At 33.2% G+C, this 20510-nt stretch overlaps 3 protein-coding genes across 3 annotated transcripts; 1 reads left to right on the plus strand and 2 right to left on the minus strand.

Annotated features, from left to right (window-relative positions):
* The first annotated feature begins 1 nt into the window (after nucleotide 1).
* LOC149380286 (cyclic nucleotide-gated ion channel 1-like) lies at nucleotides 2-6257 on the plus strand. Its single transcript, XM_089603163.1, has 8 exons — nucleotides 2-94; nucleotides 737-1151; nucleotides 2339-2554; nucleotides 2845-3143; nucleotides 4365-4476; nucleotides 4561-4800; nucleotides 5347-5553; nucleotides 5672-6257. The coding sequence occupies exons 2-8, from the start codon at nucleotides 738-740 to the stop codon at nucleotides 6095-6097; spliced, it is 1914 nt and encodes a 637-aa protein (XP_089459289.1). The 5' UTR covers nucleotides 2-94; nucleotide 737; the 3' UTR covers nucleotides 6098-6257.
* A 681-nt stretch (nucleotides 6258-6938) lies between these two features.
* On the minus strand, nucleotides 6939-10188 carry LOC149380287 (pyruvate kinase family protein). The gene is made up of 6 exons (XM_089603161.1): nucleotides 10092-10188; nucleotides 9556-9635; nucleotides 9055-9461; nucleotides 7719-8961; nucleotides 7253-7626; nucleotides 6939-7161 (listed from the first exon to the last, which is right to left on the minus strand). The coding sequence occupies exons 2-6, from the start codon at nucleotides 9616-9618 to the stop codon at nucleotides 7080-7082; spliced, it is 2169 nt and encodes a 722-aa protein (XP_089459287.1). The 5' UTR covers nucleotides 9619-9635; nucleotides 10092-10188; the 3' UTR covers nucleotides 6939-7079.
* Nucleotides 10189-11893: 1705 nt separating this feature from the next.
* On the minus strand, nucleotides 11894-15387 carry SPDS3 (spermidine synthase 3). Its single transcript, XM_089602678.1, has 11 exons — nucleotides 15115-15387; nucleotides 14137-14351; nucleotides 13996-14043; nucleotides 13799-13875; nucleotides 13574-13696; nucleotides 13365-13469; nucleotides 13225-13297; nucleotides 13044-13115; nucleotides 12590-12785; nucleotides 12354-12483; nucleotides 11894-12268 (listed from the first exon to the last, which is right to left on the minus strand). The coding sequence occupies exons 2-11, from the start codon at nucleotides 14318-14320 to the stop codon at nucleotides 12200-12202; spliced, it is 1077 nt and encodes a 358-aa protein (XP_089458804.1). The 5' UTR covers nucleotides 14321-14351; nucleotides 15115-15387; the 3' UTR covers nucleotides 11894-12199.
* Nucleotides 15388-20510: the final 5123 nt, after the last annotated feature.

A 20510-nucleotide genomic window follows, 5' to 3' on the forward strand; every position in this document is an offset into this window, starting at 1 on the left:
TTTCCACTTCTGACATCTCACACATCATCATCCTACAAAAAACCTAAAAAAAAATCTGAACTTGTTCGCCTCAAAATTTTTATCCTTAGCTCATGTAAGTTCTATAAGAAAGTTACACGCACGCGATTTTCTCGAAAAGTTTAGAATAACAATTAGGTTTTTTTTCCCCTTCCTTTTCTCAAACTCATATTTCCATTTCCATTTCCATTTCAATAATCATCATCAATGATGCAAAATACTAAATTAATTCCTAAATTGGTGTATATACGCGATACATAGGGCGTGAGGAACATAAGGAGATCCGATCCCCCTCAATTTTTGTTAATTTATATTTTTACTGTTATTTTTTTTTTCATTCTACATTACAAATTAGTCCCCTTCGATCTTTAATACATATTAAGCCCCCTAATTTACTTCCTCCTATTCCTATATATATATATATATATATATATATATATATATATATATATATATAGGAATAGGAGCATTAACTTTTACCCTAATTGTTATATTTTTTAACATAAAATTTTGTATTATATTTCATATATACCTCTCTGACTAATTACTTTCTCTTACACACCTCTTACAAAATTTGAATTTTTTTTATTTTTTTATATCAAATTTGTCCCCTATATATATATATGTACATATAAATATAACTTAGACTTCTATGGCATGAATTCTAGATAAATTAATTACAAACCCTACTAATTATTACATCATAATCTTTGGTCAGCATGGAGGGTAATCACGATCAAGAAGCGGAGGTGCGATCATCGTCGAAACTCTTCGACTGTTGCGGAGACTATCTGCCGATGTGGAGAACAGTGTCTGCGATATCGTTCGTGCTCGCAGTTTCGGTGGACCCCTTGTTTCTCTACATTCCGATCCTCGAAGAATCCAAGAAGTGCCTCGGAATGGACCGCAAGCTGAAGATGATCGCTGTTGTTCTGCGATCCGTTGTCGATCTGACGTACGTAACGCACATCGTTTTCATGGTCCGCTCTGCGTTCTTGCCTGAAATCGCCACCGAGCCGAAGCGAATCGGTCTACAAAGGACTAGTTATTATTCATGTTATTGGGACAGAGCTAGATTAATTCGCTGGTCGGATGTCATAATTGATTTTCTGGCTATTCTTCCTTTCCCACAGGTAACCAAAAAAAAACGTCACATAAATTTTCTTAACTCTAGTTTTTCTTTAATCACGTGTTTTTTTTAGCCCTGAATCTAAAGTTGAAAATTCGGTTAACTTCTATTAACCATTAACCGAATTTTTTTCTCACTGCTAATTGTTAACTGAAATAGAAAAGTGGATAATTAATTGTAATTAATTGTTTTAACCGAAAAGTGGGCAATTTGTAAATGTTTCGTGAGAAAACAAACAACTTTACAATAAACTATTATTATTTTTTTCAATTAATCTAGGTTAATTGTTTTTTATTCGGTTAAAATTAACCGTACGATTAATTTTAACCGAAAATTCAATTAAAATTAACCGTACGGTTAATTTTAACCGAATGATTTCGATTAAAATTTAAATCAAAATTTTTTCTTTAACCGAATTTTTTTCTTTATATGAGAGTTATACCAGATTAGTCTTTTGTTTTTATTACACTGAAAACTTAGCACCAGTAATCACCTAAATTTTTATAGATTTCTTTTTGATCCTTTTTCCTTTTATTTTCACATCGTTAGCCTAAAATTACATGATTTTATTCTTTTCATATTTGCCCCTAGAATAAAATTCGTACACACATACGAAATTTTTAATTATTTTAGTATATATTTTAATGATATATGCCTCTCCGAGTTCAAATATTGACTCCGCGAGTGACAACATGTTTAAATCTCCCGAGATTTCACAAAATCAATAGGCGATGCTTGTGGATTATGATCTCGTATTAAGTATCAAGTTTCATCTAAAAATTAATTGACAATGACACTAGTAGCTCATGATTTTTACCTTTTCTTTCAATTTTTTTTTTATTATGACATCCTTAGCCGAACAAAATATAAAATATATCATGTCTATTTATTATTAGGGTGCAGTAGATATATAACCATATTTACATGCATGGTTTGATATTTAGTCAACGTTTGGTAAATAGTCAACTTTTGTGTAATCAATTGTAAATAATAGTGTAAATAGTTATAACCGTAATAAAAATTTACTATTTACCAAATACTTATTATACGTTGGCTAAATAGCAATCTAAAAGTGTAAATATGACTAGTTTGCTAATTATTTGAAATTAGTTCATACAAATACTACCTTACTATTTTTGAATAGCTAATATTTGAGATTTTATATTACTAAATATATTATGTGTAGTGTAGGTGTTGATATTGACATACTTTACCAAAGTAAGAAGCTTGAGGTCGTTAATCACCAGCAAGTTCATAAACTTCTTTGTTCTTGTGCAATATGTCCCGAGGATTCTCCGAGTCTACATTTCGTGCCAAAACCTCAAGACAACGCCGGGGCTACCGCACAACAAAGTCATCCGCTTCGGTGCTATCCTCAACGTAGTTCTCTACATTGTAGCAAGTCATGTAAGAATATATATTATTATTTTATATTGACATATACATCATGTTATCTTGTGCCAAATTTACTATTATGTTGTTATTTTCGCTTCCAAATTTGAGATCTGAGTTTAGAATTTGAAATAGTGACACCCTATATATTAGACTATGTATCTATATATTAGACTATGTATCTTTGGAATGTAGCACGGAAAATATTAGTTATTCTACTATCGAACGAGTAACTTTGACTATTTTGCTAATAAATAGTGTAAAGAAGCCATTTCATGAAATATCTAAATACTACTTTTTAATAGGTGCTTGGAGGATTTTGGTACTTTTTCTCTATCCAGCGAGTGACGGCGTGCTGGCACCACGCCTACAAAAGCAATGAAACGATATCATTCGTCTCCGATTGTTTTGTTTGTCGTCAAAATCACACATTGTCGTCGCCAGAGTTGTCGTTTTTGTCCAAAACTTGCCACTCGAATCCCCCGAACGTCACGGCCTTTGATTATGGGATATTTGGCGACGCGGTTCAGTCGGGCATTCTCAAGAAAACGTCTTTTCTCAAGAAGTTCGTTCGATGCTTCTGGTGGGGCTTGCGAAACGTCAGGTTTGACCTACTTTGCAATTAAAACAAAAAAACTCAACTTTTTTTTTTTTTTTTTTTTTGCTTTGAAAAATCTTAATTATTAATTGACAAAAAATTTGCACTAAATTTGAAGCTCAACTAGATATAATTATTGCCTTAAGTAATTTCATTTTTGGATATCTTTGGACTAACTAACCTTAATTTACATTTGCTAACAACTAATGATTGAACTAAATATCAATCATCTGCACTCCGGGTTATTTGTTGAAGGTTAAGGTGGGTTTTTTTTTTTTTTTTTTTTTATGCAAAAAAATAAAAACACAATCTTTGTGTTTTGAGTCACACACACACACAAAAGGAACCAACTTTCCTGCTTCTACAGAGTACCCAAATAGAGCACACAAAACAGAACTGACGAAGGCAAGTATTTTTAGTTTTTATTATTTTGTCGATCACTATTTAAGTGTTAACTTAGCTATTATTATTATTATTGTTGTTAGGATTAATTACATTCCCCTTGAACTGTTAAATTTTTCTAATTAGTCTCTCCAAATAAAAACGACAAGATTATCCATTAATTATATATTCATGATTTATTTTTCAAATTCATCAACACAAAGATGAAAAAATACATATTATTGTTAATTGTACACATGCGTGTGTTGTATTTGTGATGATGATTGAATCCAATTATTTCAATGTTCGCGTTATAAATCTAGAAAACAAAATTTCAGACTCTTAAATGTTAATTTAATGTATTTTTTTTCTTGATTTTCAACATAAATTTTGATTGAATTAAACTTAAATCACCAGAAATATTAATATTTGACAAAATTATATATATATATATATATATATATATATATATATATGTGTGTGTGTTTTTTTTTATATGATTGTGTAGATGAAAATGAAAAAATGTATCACAAATAAATGTCATTGATAGTTCAATAACTAATTTCATCCTTTTTGTTCTTATGGGGCAAATCGAAAAAAAGGTGCACACTTCCGCGAAAAATTCAATTATATTTATTTATTATTATAAATAAATAAAAAAGAATCCGAATTGAGGCTCTGCCTTGCTTCGCGGCCTTTGACTTGCACTTTAAGAATGCCAAGGTTCCGAAGCTCAAATAATTGTGACATAGCTTCTTAAGTCAATCAGTACTTTTATTTTTACAATACGGATTTAATTTGATTAGTGTGAGGTTTGAATTAAAAAAGAAAGGTTTTGGTGTGAAGTTCATATGGCCAAAACCTGCAAACAAGTTCAAACGAATGGGAAACATGCTTCGCAGTTTGCATCTCCATCACTGCCTTGCTTCTCTTCATTTATCTCATCGGAAATCTTCAGGTCAACCATGCATTTTCAATCCCTCAATCATGTTAATTTATTACTACTATTTTGTTTATTTATAAATATGTTTTTTTGGGGCAGATGTATTTCCAAATGGCAGCGGCGAGATCAGAGGAGGCAGTGCAAAGAATGAGAAGAATCGAAGCGGAGATAGACATGTGGGTCCGGAGCTATTCCCTTCCTGCCAACCAAAAGGCCTCGATAATGCAACAAATTCAACGTGCATTGGAAAACAACCGAGAAGCGTTTGATCTCGCTATCCTTCGATCTCTTCTTGTCGACCGAATTCAGCGCATGAACAACAATTCCATCGAGGATGGGGTAAGGACTAAATACGTCGATTTTACGACTTTTTAACGTATGAACTATTATGCGACTTGACATTTTAGTCCATAAATTAATTTGTCAAGCAAAAATAGTCCTCACATTAATGATTTTGTAGCATTTTAGACTTTTTCAATTTTTTTTTTTTTTTTTTTTTTGTATGTTATTGAATCTATATACATGAGAAACTTAAAATATATTTTTCCAACTTAAATATTTTATTGAATTTATTTAAGGAAGCCTATTTCAATTGTAATCTGAAAAGTTGAATGATTTGGATTGTTAGAGTAAGGTTTTGTTTTGATGAATTTTTTTTATAAACAAGTTTATAAGTGTGTAAGTATGTTTTAGAATTTACGTTGTTAAAGCATTAGATTTTTTTTTTTTTTTTTTTAATTAAGATGTTTATGAACCTGACTAAAATCTACAAAATCAATAATTTGAAAACCATTTTGCACACAAAACTGACTTTAGGGACTAAAATGCTTTGGCCGGACAACGTTTTTCCGATCAATCTAATTAGATTCAATGATCAAAATGCAGCTCGGTAGTATGATGAAAGAAGAGAAAGCCGAGGAATGGATGTCAAGGAACGGAATCCCGGAAGTGATCAAACGAGACATAATGCCCTACGTTCGATCCTCTTTGCAAGAAAACGACGACGTTGATCTCGAAACCATGCTCTCGATTCTCCCCCGGAAACACAAAATGTCCCTCAAGCGACACCTTTGCTTCGCCGTCCTTAAGAGAGTGAGAATTATTACCACTAAAGAAAGAATGATAAATTATGATTTTTATTGTTGTATATTTTGTAGCAACAAAGGTGTGGAGTAATTAGTGCAACTTTTTTTCCCATTTCAAATTTTAGGTTCCGATGCTTCGCGATATGGATGACATTTCCGTGGAGACGATATGCGACTATCTGAGGCCGGTGATCTACCCCGAGAACAGCCACGTCATCCAGCAAGGAGAGCCGTTGGATGTGATGTTTTTCATCACGGAAGGCGTCGCGTGGACCTACACGTCCAACAACCGCGGTGACATGTCAATTAGTTCCACGGCGTGTCTCGAGAGAGGCGATTTTTACGGGGATAAAGAGCTCTTACAATGGACTCTCAACAATGACAACACTCTCTCAAACATTCCCATTTCGACTACCAATGTAAAAGCACATACCAAAGTGGAAGCCTTGGCTCTTAGGGCCGCCGACTTGAGAAATTTAGTCACGGCTACTTCCACCGTCGGATCGTCCAGCTCGTCTGCCTCGGCCACCTTTCAGATTAAGATGGAGTAGCTAGTCAACATATTGTCTTTTGTTGTGTGGTGAGTTGTGAAAGAAAATAAAAGATTAAAAGTGTCAATTTTTTGGATCATATTTTAGAGAGAATGTTTTTTATTTTTTATTTTTACTTGTATACATAGATTATATTTTTAGTGTCAATAAAAAGAATATTCGTGACACTGTTGTTTATTTCAGAGTATAATTTTGTCATTTTAGTTAAACAGATGGTATAATTTCGTCATTTAGTTAAACAGAGGGTATGAACTCGACATTTTTGAAAACCGAAGGTTAAACTCGACATTTCACTAAAACACAGGGTATAAATGTGTTATTTTCCCCTCTTGAATTACATGAATATATATTGTCTACAGAAAAAGGTTCCCGCTTTTTCTTGCCATCTGAAAGTTAATGGAACTTACCAATTTGGAGTTAATTGCCACAAAATAAAAATCAAAATACTAAGCTACAAAACCCAAATAGTTTTTTCGTCCCACGTTCACAATTGTACGACAATAATAAGATTTCATCCATTTTTCCCTGCATGGATAACGCAATAGAAATTTCATCAGTATGATAAATATAGAAACATTCTATAAATAGCTGATTTTAATTTTCAGATGATTTTACAAATTTTTAAAAAAATAAAGCTATGAACAAAAGTAAATAAAATTCTAAACACTAAAAACATAAATCAAATAAAACTGTTAACAAGGAAAAATTATAATAATAATGATAATAATAATAATAATAAAGGTATTCTCTAAATAGGATTGAGAAACGCGAAAAACATTTTAAAAATAAGAAAGCTCGGGTAGATTTTATGTAAGTTTATAACGTACCATGTATAACCTGATAAACTTTCAAACAAGCCCATAACTTAACTTGCCTCTGAAAAAACAGAATATATGTACACAGTAGAGTCGAAACTAAAAAGCTTCCAAACAAACAATATATTCATTCATTTATAATTACAAGTAAAGGGTTTAGAAGAGAGCTAGCTCTTCCCCAGCATTGTACCCAGAAACGAAACAGCTTCAACAACGTGCCTTCCTTTGTTCAACATCACGCAATTTGCCCTGCAAAAATATAAAAATAAATAAATAAAGCCTCTTCTTTTACTCCCAAGAGGGAAAAAAAAAACATATTTTCGAATCCGACAAGTTTTACCTTCTTCCGGTAGAGACATCGGTGATCTCGGCTCTGGTGGGAACACCGGACTTGAGAAAGGTCTCCAGAACCTGAGTGGCCCAAATGACCGGAATATGAGCCGCTTCGCAAACGGACAAGATCTCTTGCTGTGTATCGGCCAGCCTTTCCCATCCGCACTCTACCGCGAGGTCTCCACGGGCGATCATTACTCCGAGCGGGTTCCGACACTTCATCGCCTCAATTATCACCCCGCTTAGATTGTCGAACCCGCTTCTCGTCTCTATCTTCAGCACGATTCCGAGGCTGTGAGAGATCCTTCGGTTCTCAAGCTCCCGGCGCAACGCGATGACGTCATCGACGCCGCGTAAGAACGAGATTCCCACCATGTCGGCCTGCCATGAAAAGAAGTTAGACCGATCGAGATCAACTGTTTTTTAAGAGAAGGTCAAATTTACACGAGGTTGACTGAAATTCAATCTTTTACCTGCGACGCGACGAACTCGAGGTCGACGAGGTCCTTGGAAGTAAGGCCGTGGAACAGGATGTCGCTCTCCGGTACATTGATCGATTTCTCGGCCCCGAGCTTCGTTCCTTTTCCGGGCTTGGCGTGCGTGATCGAGACCACGATCTCCGACGCCCCGGCTCCTTCGATCGTTCCCTCGATCTTCCCGTCGTCGAACGAGATGGGCTGTCCCGGCTTGACCGAGTCGAAGAGGAGGCTCGAGGGACAGGTTATCCTGTGAGCACCATCGCCGGAGCCCGAGGATTCAGTCGAGCCTTCTCGCGATATGATCAGCAAGTCTCCGACTCTCAGTCTCAGACACTGCTCCGAAGCCGGGACGTCGATGACCAGCCCGAAAGGAAACTCGCATTTCTTTTTATCGATGCGCAACTTCGTCCCCGACTCGATGTAAGAGGTTTCAGTACACTCTGCGACGAGTCCTATACCCGAAAAGACATGAAACTTTTTCGAGATATTGAACACCCTTCTCTTCCCTCTCGCGTCCTTGAATCCAACGGTGTCGCCTACGCCGAGTTGGTCGAGGAAATCAGGGCCGTCGATCAAGAGAGTCGCGTCGGAGGACACGTGGGTCGGAGGAGGCCCGGCTCCGTGATGGGACAGCCAGATTTGGGCCGGGCTGGTCACGTTCCCCGAAGCGTCTCTCTTTGGAGATACTTTCATCACGTTCGGGCCGGGCTTTAGTTTTCCCGTCCTGAGCTTCGGGCCCGCTAGATCCATGAGGACTCGACACGGCTTCTCCGTCATCTGAGAGCTCGTCCTCACTCTCCTGATGATCTCGCTCCACTCGCTCGGGTCTCCGTGAGCGCAGTTGATTCTCACGATCGAGGCTCCATTATTCACGAGATCGGCCACGAGACTCTCGTTCTCGATCGCCTCGCTCCCGACTGTCACCATCACGTGGCTGGTCTTCCCTTCTTCGAGCGGGCCCAATAGCGACCTCGCGTTGTAACAGGCCTTGTTCCTCGCCGAAGCCACTGTAAGCTTCTCCGAATAGCTCACCGAAACCTTCTCTTTTCCGTTCACCGGGTCGAGAGTCGAGCTCTCCAAGAGCCTGATACCGGCCTCGAGGCTGGCGAGAACGCACGAATTGTCGATATCCCAACCCATTAGATCGGTCGACGAGAGTTCTTCTTTGACCTGCTCGATATCGAGGCTCTTTAAGGCCTCGTAATGAATTAAGTTCTTCGCGCTAGCTGAGTAAGTCCTGTTTTTCGAAAAGAAAAAAAAATCCTACATATAAGTTATAAAAAATAAAATACAAACAGAACACAAACAAGTTTAGATCACTAGAAATGACCTGTGACATGATCTGATACGAGAGGAATTCCACTGTTCCGAGGCTAATACATGTAATCGAATAGCTTTCAGCTTATCGAGAAGCTCTGCTTCAGACAAGGGTCGATTATCGTCCTCGAAAAGGTCTGGTCTTGAATACGAGAAAGAGGATACTTCTTCGACATCTACGCTATCCAAACCCATGTTGTTCCCATCGAGTGCTTGGGAATCGAAAGAGCTAGGTTTCGATTCTCCTTTCTCGCTAGGAAAAGCATAAGCTAAAGTCCTCGGCCTTAATTTGCTATTGTGCAGCGCTAAAAGCTCAACATTGTTCAAACCGCTCTCTGAACGGAGATTTGATGAGATATGTCTGAGATTTCTTGTCAGCCTTGAACGAGAAAATCTCGAATGCTCGGCTGATATAGTAACCTGAGAAATGCAAAGATTCATGCAAAACTCGTTGAGACATCATTATCGAGTTTTTCTTTTTCGAATCGAGAGATGAGAACTAAATATAATTTACCTTGATGACACATGCACTGAAATTCAAGACTAGATCACAAACCGAAATCGTGTTCTGCGTCATTTTATAAATCTTTTAACCTGAGAGACCCATATATCAGCATGATAATACAAATTCAGAAATTAAAATCAGTGACATTGAAAGGAAAAACAGGTTAGTCAGAATTCACATTTCTTTTATTTTCACGGTGTGATTGTATCTTCTTAGCTGTTGCTAAATGCCTAAAACAAGATAAGAATTTTACAGCCAAAACAAGAATCTGAAACCTAAGATCTGTACACTCTAAATCTCAAAGACATAACTTGTGGAAATTTACAAAAGCAAATTCCAGTTTGTTTAAAAAAGAGAAACGCTACAAGATTCAAAGTGAAAACGAAAATTTTAACCTTCTACTATTTGACAAAATCAAAGTACATAAAAAAAAAAAAAAAAAAAAAAAAAACCACCTTATTTCTGCTCCAAGGAATCGAAGAAATACAGGAAAAGCTTTTATACATTCAAACGCAAAAAGACGGCTATGAAGCAAAGATATTTACCTTACACAGAATTCTGATAGCTAAAAATGGCTTTCGAATTCTCGGCGGACGATGATACAATTTCGTCAGTACAAAAGAAATGTTCTGTTTGTTTGGCGAGAAAGTTCATCACGAGACATGGAAATATGGAAGGGAAGTGTGGCCAGCGCGTGCCAAATTCGACACGTGGCAGAATGTAATCTTCTACTTCTCTTTCTTTATTTTCCTCTATTATATCTAGTTTCAACAACGCCCAATGCCCAATCAACAAAATTATTATTGTTTTTAAACAAAAAATGGAAAATAAAAATAAGAAAAATAAGGTAAGTTGAAAACTTTTAATTGTCATTTAACAAAATCGTCGTCAATGATTTTTAAAAAGTAACAAAAGGTAGAAAAAAAATCTTTTATAATTTAAAGTTTTTCAAAATATTGCATGTTTTTCTATCTGTCAGATTTCTTAGAAGTATTATGGACAAAAAAAATAGATAAATAAAAGTTGAAGTTAAATTTTGATAAAAGAAATTAAAAAAAATATAGAGAAATAGAAAGTAAGAAAAGTTTCTTATATTTATATTAATAATATATATTGTTATGTTAAATTGCAAAAGTGTATTATATATCAAACAATAACATATAAAATCTACGTGTAATATTAATAACACATAATTTTTCCAAGAATATATATATATATATATATATATATATATATATATATATATATAATAACATATACTCAAAATAATGTATATTATTGATATAGTATAATATAGTATTAGTAATTATGATTATAATATACATAAAAAAAATTATACAAAATATATTGATGAGAGATGAAGAAAAAAAATAATATACATAAAAAAAATTTATAAAATATATTGATAAGAGAGGAGAAAAAAAAAATTAAATGCCGAAAAAAAAAAATTAAGGCCGCCACGTGTCGTCAACTGGAAACGCCACGTGGCGGTCTCAGGATGAAAGTGGGAAAAGAGATGTTTCTTATTATCTATGTTATAGATGGCGTGGATTAAATAATTCTAATAAAATAATTATTAAAAGGAATTACCCTTTCGCTTTATATTTTTTTTTCTTTTTGATACAAAATGGTATAACTCTTGATGGAGATCAGCGTAGACAGGCAAAAAAAAAAAGAAATGTGGTCAAAAGTTTTGACCCAGTTCATGATAAATGGGAAATCATGAGTTCATGATAAAAAGTTATCGTTGATACACCGTGGTTTATGTGAAAGTAAGAGTTATCGTTCGTGGAGACAACCACTAGCTTTTAGACTTATCATCAGATTAGAATTTGTAAATATATATGTGTATAGAAATTATCTAACCCAAACCAAATTAGACTAAAACCATCTGGGCATTTTGATCTGTTCAATTTTATTTTATTTTATTGGTACATTCCAAGATGCGGAAGACGGTTAAAATCATAATTTTATTTCATTGTTTTACTATTTCTTCATATTTAAATCAACCTAGGTTAATATTTCGGCTGATATGATTAGCTGAAAATTTCCAAAATAATAATAATAATAATAATAATAATAATAATAATAAAAATACAAATGTTACACTTTTTAGGTAAATTTTGGGTCAAATAAAAAAAATATTAAATTATTCCAATATAACTTAAACTTCACCAAAACAATTCGACGAATTGACAATTACAAACCAATTTCACCAAAACAATTTGACGAATTGACAATTACAAAACAATTTCACCAAAACAATTTGACGAATTGACGATTATCCCAGAACAATTTCGGCATCTTTTGGTGACAAGTGAGTATTATACGATTTGATAATTACGAGTTAGTGATAACATCACTATCTTATTAGGATAAACAATCAATTACAACTTTAGTCATATCACAATCTCATCGTTTGTCCGATCAAGGAACAATCAATCATGTTCATAGCTCCCAAACAACACAAAGCAAACTGACCATATACTTATTTTGATCACACATTACACTCTTAAAACTAAAGTCCAACTTCAACCAGTTATATATGCCTCCAAAGGCTAAAAAGATCAATCCATGTCATACACTCTGATTTTATTACCTCAACCAAACAATATATATAGCTTAAGAATAATATCAACCGCCGAGCAGGGTTTCATGAATCTCGGAGCGAACTCACCTCCCTCTTCAGAAACGTTGGCAACGCAAACGCAGCTCTGTGCATCTGTAAAACAAATAAACATGTTAATTTGTTTTATAGCAAAAAAAAAAAATCAGCACAATAATGATAAGCTTAAGGCGATAATGACCTCGGAGTTATAAAACTTGAGCTCTCTTTTGTACTCAATAGCTCCTTCGACCTTTTCAATCGGGTTGACCGGGTTCTTAACATCGACAGCCGGGCCTGCTGTCGTACATATCACGAAACCTATGGTACCACTGCATAAGAAGAAAGACCGAAGAAAATGAATTAATCACTACTTTGACCTTAAAGAGTAAATAATAGTGAAAAAAAAAACAGAATCACAGAGCTTGTTCTTCTTGCCTTGGGTACGTTGGAACGCTTGTCCAAGCGTAATGGACGGAACCTTTGAATATTTCGCGGCAAATCGAGACCATGCTTTCTATGAAATGCGTGTGAAGCCACATACTCTCGGCCATGTTGCAGAGCACACCACCGGGCCTCAACGCTCTCGCTATAGTCTCGAAAAACGGCCTCTCTACCAGCTCTTGAGCAAGACCTAAACAAAAAGGATATTGATAATTTCAAAATCAGGTATTATATTTTAAGAGAAAAATAATTCAGTAATGAATTTCCAAGAAAAATCAGATATTTGACAGCTTAAGAGTTTTTTTTTTCGATCAGAGCACAAATATTCGAAGTGTAATGCTATACTCGAAGTGTTAACTAAATAACGTCGAAACACATACACAAGTCGAGAAAAAAAATGTAGTCATGACTGTAAAAATAATTTTTTTTTTTTTTGTTCATGACATACCTACAGGGTCCGAGGAATCAACTATGATAGCATCGTACTTTCCTTTTGGAGCACGCTGCAGAAATTTAACAGCTGCCAATTTTGACGAAAAAGAGATCAGAGAAAGAACCACCATAGACAATCGATAACCAATTTAGCAAACTTTCCGTCCAAGATAAGAAAAGAGTGGATATGGTCATACCATCCTCGATATGAAGATGGACACGTGGGTCATCAAATCCAACAGCCAGCTCCGGAAAAAACTCCTTAGACACCTGAAAATGGAAGAACAGTGAGCACAAGCTAATAGTCTTCGAGGCAGATTAATGAATAGTAACTTACATCGATAACCATCTTGTCGATTTCACATATATCGATGTGCTCGACCGAAGTGTGACGAGAAATTTCCCTGAGAACCCCTCCATCACCGCCCCCAACAACGAGAACCTGGTCATCAACACAGTATCAGTAACATCTGCGAGTATAAATCCACGTTCGATCGATGAAATAAAAGATCGGGAAATCCAAAAAAAGGTGGGGATTGAAATTACAGTTTTTGGAGAGGGGATCGAACAAAGTGGGACGTGGGTGATCATCTCCTGGTAGGCACATTCATCTTTCTCGGTGAGCTGGACAATCCCATCGAGTACCAGCACTTTTCCATATAACGCCGACTGGACATAAAAACGACACGAATCAATTCAGCCAAAAAAGGATCGAAACTGCAAAGAAAAAGTTTATCCAAACAATCTCGCGAAATCAATATTTTGACAGACCTCGAAAACCAGAACATCTTGGAACTCTGACTTCCCCTCGTACAAAATTTTCTCTACTTTCATGGAATGTGCTTCTCCTGCCCAAAACAAAAGGTAGAAAGAACATTCATACAGATGTATATATATATACACACACACACACACACACACATATATGCCACAGCCGGTAAAACGAAAGCTAAAAAGTTGAAGCCTACCATGCCACATTGGGTTGTTGTAGAAAAGACTTTTGGTAGTACCTTTCCCTGAGCAAGAAAAAAAAAACAATTAGACGAATCGACCCAAGAAAAAAGGACTAAAAATGCAAAAAAAAAAAAAAAAAGACGATAGAAAGCGACCAGAAGAAGATTCCGAGAACCAGCCAGAGACGACAGAGGTGTGACTGTTGGAATCGTTTTCAGGAGCCGAAGCCATGGCTTTCAAACAGCAAGAAGGGATTTCCTTTTTGAAGCCATTTCCGTTACTCGCCTTCCCATCCATAGTCTTCTGGCATTCCAAACCTCTTCCTTCGCCGCCGGCCATAAACTATCTTCTTCTGATCAGGCTCCAGCCTCTGATGCAAAACACACACTTATCAGAAACTTTGCAGTAAGAAAAATCTATGTGACATGGAATAAGCTAAATCAATATTGAAAATTCATCACAACAACAAGGAAAAGAACAAACCTTCACTTTACATTAATGTGCTTAACTAGCTACTTAGCTCTACAGATAAGTCCAAATAAAACTACTCTGTTGCCCAATTTTTTTTTTTTTTTTTTTTAAGTAAGGTCAGTCTTAATTTTGTTTTTTTTTAACCTGCGTTTAAAATAAATCAATAAAAATACAGTGAATCATGATTGGTGCCGAATTCCAATTTAGGCCTTTTTCAGTTTTATTATTTAAAACCCACTAAGATCAACTTGATGGTTCTGTAAAGTACGACAAATTTCCTTTCTATATATCTGTTGGTTTTTGTCTGGGAAAAAAAAGTGCTAAACAACGAAGCGAATATAAATAATCCATAAACAAATAAACAACTAACTTCCCAGGTGAACACGCAACAGAGACCAAAATCATGGCTTAATCGACGCCGATTTTCGTGGCTATCGAAAAATCGGCTAGGGTTTTACCGACCAGGAATGGTTCGGTAACAGACCGAGGTTAACAAAAAAAAAGGCTACAAACATTCAAGCTCTGTGTATCGTCAAGTTTGTTAATTTTTGGTCGCGAAAGCTTGAGAGAGTCGAAGCGAAAATTTATATTTACAAGTGAAGAGAGCAATTAGATAAAGAAAAATTCATTCTAAACTTTAGAAATCGAGAGAGAAAACTTGCCTGATGTTGCAATGGAAAAGCGAGAGACTTTTTTGTGTATGGAATTGGAGAAAATGGAGAGCGGGAAAGAAGTATTTATAGAGACTCGAACTTTCTCTCCTCTCTTCTTCTTCTTCTTCTTCTCTCTCTCTCTCTCTCTCTCTCTCTCTCTCTCTCTCTCTGCGTATATAATAACTCACTATAGACAATAATGGCGTCTCTGAGTCTGAGTCTGAAACCAAATATCAATTTAGACTGTAATTTTGCACTTTATAAGCTTTTTTTTCCCTAGTGCTGTTGATTTTTATTTGGAAGGCTTTATATTTTCTTTTCCTAAAATATCTTTTTAGAATAAAAATATTAGTAATTTAGATTAATACTTTTAGAAGTTGTCGTTTTTCGTTTTTCTTTTTGAAGACGTTTTGGGTTCTATACTTCTTATTTACGATACAATAATTTAGTATTTCTTTATAATATTCTGATTCTGTATTTACGAGCGAATAAATTCTTTCCATAAGAAGAAGAAAGTACCAAATAACAAAGTAGTTAATAACTTATTATCTTATAATTTCTAAGTTGCTCATAAACTCCATTACAAAAATAAGTTTATATATATTTGTTATTTTTATAAAATGAATCTATTCTTAACCAAATATTAAAATACCACTAATTATCGCAGTCACTATACCCGATCAATTCAAATAAAATAGATAAAAGTGAATATTGTCGGGAGCATATCATGCTTTTTAAAAACAAAAAATTAGGCAATTAGTCAATTAAAACGTTTGATATTGATATATAGTCAACGTTTCGTAAATATTAAGTAAATAGTCATAAAGATGATGTGATATTTCTAATTTGTTTTTCTTTGAAATAAAAAAAAATAGGGGATTAACGTTAATTTACACGTGTAAATACATGGATGTGACTATTTAATTAAAATTTATAAAACACTGACTATATAGTAACGTGAAACTGTAAATATGACTATATATCTAATAGATCTTTTTAAAAAAATACCATAAGTATAAATACAATATATTTATATATTACATATAAATATATAAACTAAAATTTTGCAGCATGTGAAATAAATGTGTGATATTTGAGAAAATCAAAAGTAAAATTTTCTACAATTCGTGCGGTATATACATTATTTACGGTATTTTAAAAATATTGAGGCATCTCGCGGAATGCGAGATATCGCGTGGATACCTCTCTGCCGTATTTCAAACCATATTTTATTTTATTTACCACACATGAGTTCATGTTATACATTATTTACCACACATGAGCCCACTCTACAACATGTGTGGTAAAGTGCTTTAAAATGTCCATATCAACTACTAACACGTGTTGTTTATACATTTAAGAGTTGACAAGGAAACCAAATGAAAGATGAGTGGTTATTATATGGAGACGATACTAAAAAACAGGTGATTGGATGCAAATACGTCGTACTATAATCAGCAGAGTTAGATAATGACCATGGGTTCATGGGATAAATATAATACCTCCAAATTTTTAATATAAAAAAAATTTATCCCTATTTTTTCTATTTATCAATTTTATATTGTAAGTAATTATTTTTTCTTACACATCTCTAGCAAAATTTAACAAGCATATTTTTTTTATTAAATTTTGTCTCCTTATCCATGAATCTTTACTCCGTCACTACGTATAATTTTGCTACATATTTTCCTCGTGGATAACATATGTGAGGGGCTGATTTAATGAAAACTACAGATGATTCTAATGATCGATCGATTCGTCGATAAATTTCATTAGATATACTTTTGCATGACTTTTTAGGTTTATGGATGTACCAATGGCGTTTTAAGCTCATGCAAATGGGTCCTTCGTAATTGAAGCCAATGGCTTCTCTCGGCTTTGGACAAGCCACGTCTTTGTAATTCGAAACATTTTTTCAATTTTTTTTAATAAAATAAAATAATATATATTTTTTATTAAAATAAAATATTTTAAAAAAATATATTACAGCCATATAGCTGTAAGAAGGAACTAAGAACATTGAAGGAGGCTTTGTCGGTTTTCTAGGAGACTATTCAATTTAACATATTTTTTTCTCTTATCTATTTTTTTTATTACACTTCTTTTTAGATTCTCATAATTCTATTACAGCTTAACCTGTTAGCTCAACTTCGTGACTGTAGAATATTTACGACAAGTTATTTTGTAATAAAGGATTTAAAGAGTATTGAAATGTCTAAACCGTTGTACATTTATAATGTTGGGGTTTTCTTTCAATTTAATACCTATTCATTCTTTATCAAGTATAGATTTCGTTAAAAAAAAAAAAACAGAAACTCTTGTATATATGAATACAAGCCGTATGCATCACACGTTATCGTGGAATAATTCATATATTTTAATATAAAAGAAGAAATATGTAGAAATATGTCCATAAATATTTAATGGCAGAGGTGTTGAAAACCGAACAGTGTAACGCTTGTCTGATGTCAGTCAGAGTTTTTATCATACAATTATATATAACTCATTAAAAAAAACTTATAACATGTATAAATAAGAACTCAAAAGAACCTAGGAAATGAAAATATTAACTGTGAAATATTAATAATTTAATATTATTTATTGTCAGATTTATTGTCATCGATTGTTCATGGAAATAATTAGTAAATCGTATTTACTGTTAGATTAACTAATTTTCATCTCTGATATTTTTACTGTTATATTTATTGTCCTCGATTGTTCACGGAAATAATTAGTAAATCGTATTTACAGTTAGATTAACTAATTCTCATATCTGATAATTTCCCTGTTACGGTAAATAAGATTTACTTTTGTTATTGTTACGGTAAATAAGATTTACATTTGTTCTTATTACGGTAAATAAGATTTACTTTTGTTCTTGTTACGGTAAATAAGATTTACTGTCGTTCTTGTTACGGCAAATAAGATTTACTGTAGTTTTTGTTATTGTTAATTAGATTTACTAATTTTTTTTGTTATGAACGATATTATTTACTATGATAGTTAATAATATTAACCTAAGGGTAGTATTGAAATATTGGAATGTTGTCATGATAAATTGACTATTTTCTTAAATATGTTAATAGTTGGCCTATAATTTTAAAATAAGGGTGTTGTTTTGGCTAGTTGTTTAGCCGGCCCATATATAATACACTTTTGCAATTTAACGTAACAATATATATTATTAATATAAATATAAGAAACTTTTCTATTTCTCTCTATATTTTTTTTTTAATCTCTTTTATCAAAATTTAACTTGAACTTTTATTTACCTAAATTTTTTTTGTCCATAATACTTCTAAGAATCTAACAAATAGGAAAACATGCAATATTTTGAAAATTTTTGAACCATAAAAGAGTTTTTTTTTCTACTTTTTGTTATTTTTTAAAAATCATTGATAACGATGTTGCTAAATTTAATTTAATACAATTAAAAGTATTCAACTTACTCTATTTTCTTTATTTTTATTTCCACGTTTTGTTTAAAAACAATAATAATTTTGTTGAGTCGTGCGTTGTTGAAACTTGAAACTAATATATATATATATATATATATATATATATATATATATATATATATATATATATAATCTTGGCGTTTGTAAGTGATTCGAACCATTTTGTTACTTGCGACTAGGGTGCCCTACTCTTGTATATACACAAGTTCAAAGAGATTTTTTTTACGATAAATCTAAGGTGAAGTTTGGTTAATATATAATCAGTATACAGCACATAATTTTACAGCCATACATGATATTTATGGCTGCTATCAAATAAAGCATATAATTGTGGTAGACGAAAAAGTTCGCATCCCGTTAAATTTGCCTTTCTTTGAGGGCAAATAATTCGTCTTTTTCTTTTCGCGTTTTACAAAACAATATTATTGCCTCTCTTTTCAGTTGAATTTCTTTTCATCTCCGCATGATTAACGATTCTTGTGATTCCATAATAAAGGTTAAGGCACTCAAGCTAGCACTGAGCATGTCTTCGAGGCTTCAAACTCAAAGCAAGATTATTTAATCCAATATATATAAGAAACAAAAATTTAGCGATATAAACCACATAAATATAGAAATATAGAGTTTTGTAACTAACTAGGTTACTTTTAACATGTGATTTTAGATCTAACCTATGTTTGACAATTTTTAGAGATATAATCAAATAGTTTATGTTGCAATAATTAAGGTTTGATTTGCCCTTATTTATATTTATTAATAAATTCGTCACTTTCTCTCTCATATATTTTTTCAAATAATTTTTTTTACATAAAAACTTCAAAAATTCGTATCTTTCGCATACAAACTCGAAATTGAGTGATTTTAGTTCCTACAAATTCGTGGCGTCGAGATCTTAAAAAATATATCCATTGTGTTTGATGAAAAATCATATTTATGTCGATAATTTCAAGAAATTTAAGTTATTTCCATATTTAATGTAGTAACGTGATTTTTCTACATCTATGGTATTAAACATGATTTTTCATCAAACACAATAGGTCTATTTTTTAAGATCTCGGCGTCACGAATCCGTAGGATTTGGAATCACTCAATTTCGAGTTCATATGAGATATATATGGTTTTTTGAAGTTTTTATGTAAAAAAAAAAAAGTTTAGGAAAAAAGTAAAATAGAGAAAATGACGAATTTGTTAATAGATAAGGGCAAATCAGACCTTAATTATTGTCATATAAACCTATTGGCCATTTCTAAAAGTTGTGAAACATAGGCTAAAAACAAATTTCATAGTTTCATTTTGGCTATTTTGTTACACTGCCCATAAATATAAGCGTTTGTGTTTTAGTCAACATTTTGTAAAATTTTCATAAATAGTAAAAAACTATTATATTTTACTAGAAATTTATTTTGCGCTTTTTATTATTTTGATAGCGTAAATAGATTTATGTGACTATTTATAAAAAAATGAACGAAACTTTTGATATTTCAAAATTTCTAACGTTTCATATGACTTGATAGTCGCTGGACCATATATATATATATATATATATATATATTTCAATCGAAAGCATGATATGATATGCACGTCTAATCAAATGAAACGAATCCCAATTACAAGGGTCACTCTATTGCTATTTGATATCGCAAACATGGCATATATAATCTAACGAATAAGGGCACATTTGGTTAGAAGAGTAAAATAGGATGGAATAGGAATCAACTATATGATGAAAAAATAAAATATGAAAAATAAATTTGACTTACTTTTTTTTACATAGATAATAAGTGACAATGGTTTTACAACTTTGTCTAAGAAATTGACACGTGGCTTAACCAAACAACGACACGTGGCTTAACCAAACGACGACACGTGGCTATTTTATTTTCTTTTTCTCTCTTTTTCTCTCCCGCCTCTCTCTCTTCCTCTGATGTTTTTTTTTTCATTTCCTTT

Source organism: Urtica dioica, chromosome 12 (assembly GCF_054948205.1).
Source record: "Urtica dioica subsp. dioica isolate 48M chromosome 12, U.dioica_male_clone48M_v1_H2, whole genome shotgun sequence".
Taxonomy (NCBI): Eukaryota; Viridiplantae; Streptophyta; class Magnoliopsida; order Rosales; family Urticaceae; genus Urtica; species Urtica dioica.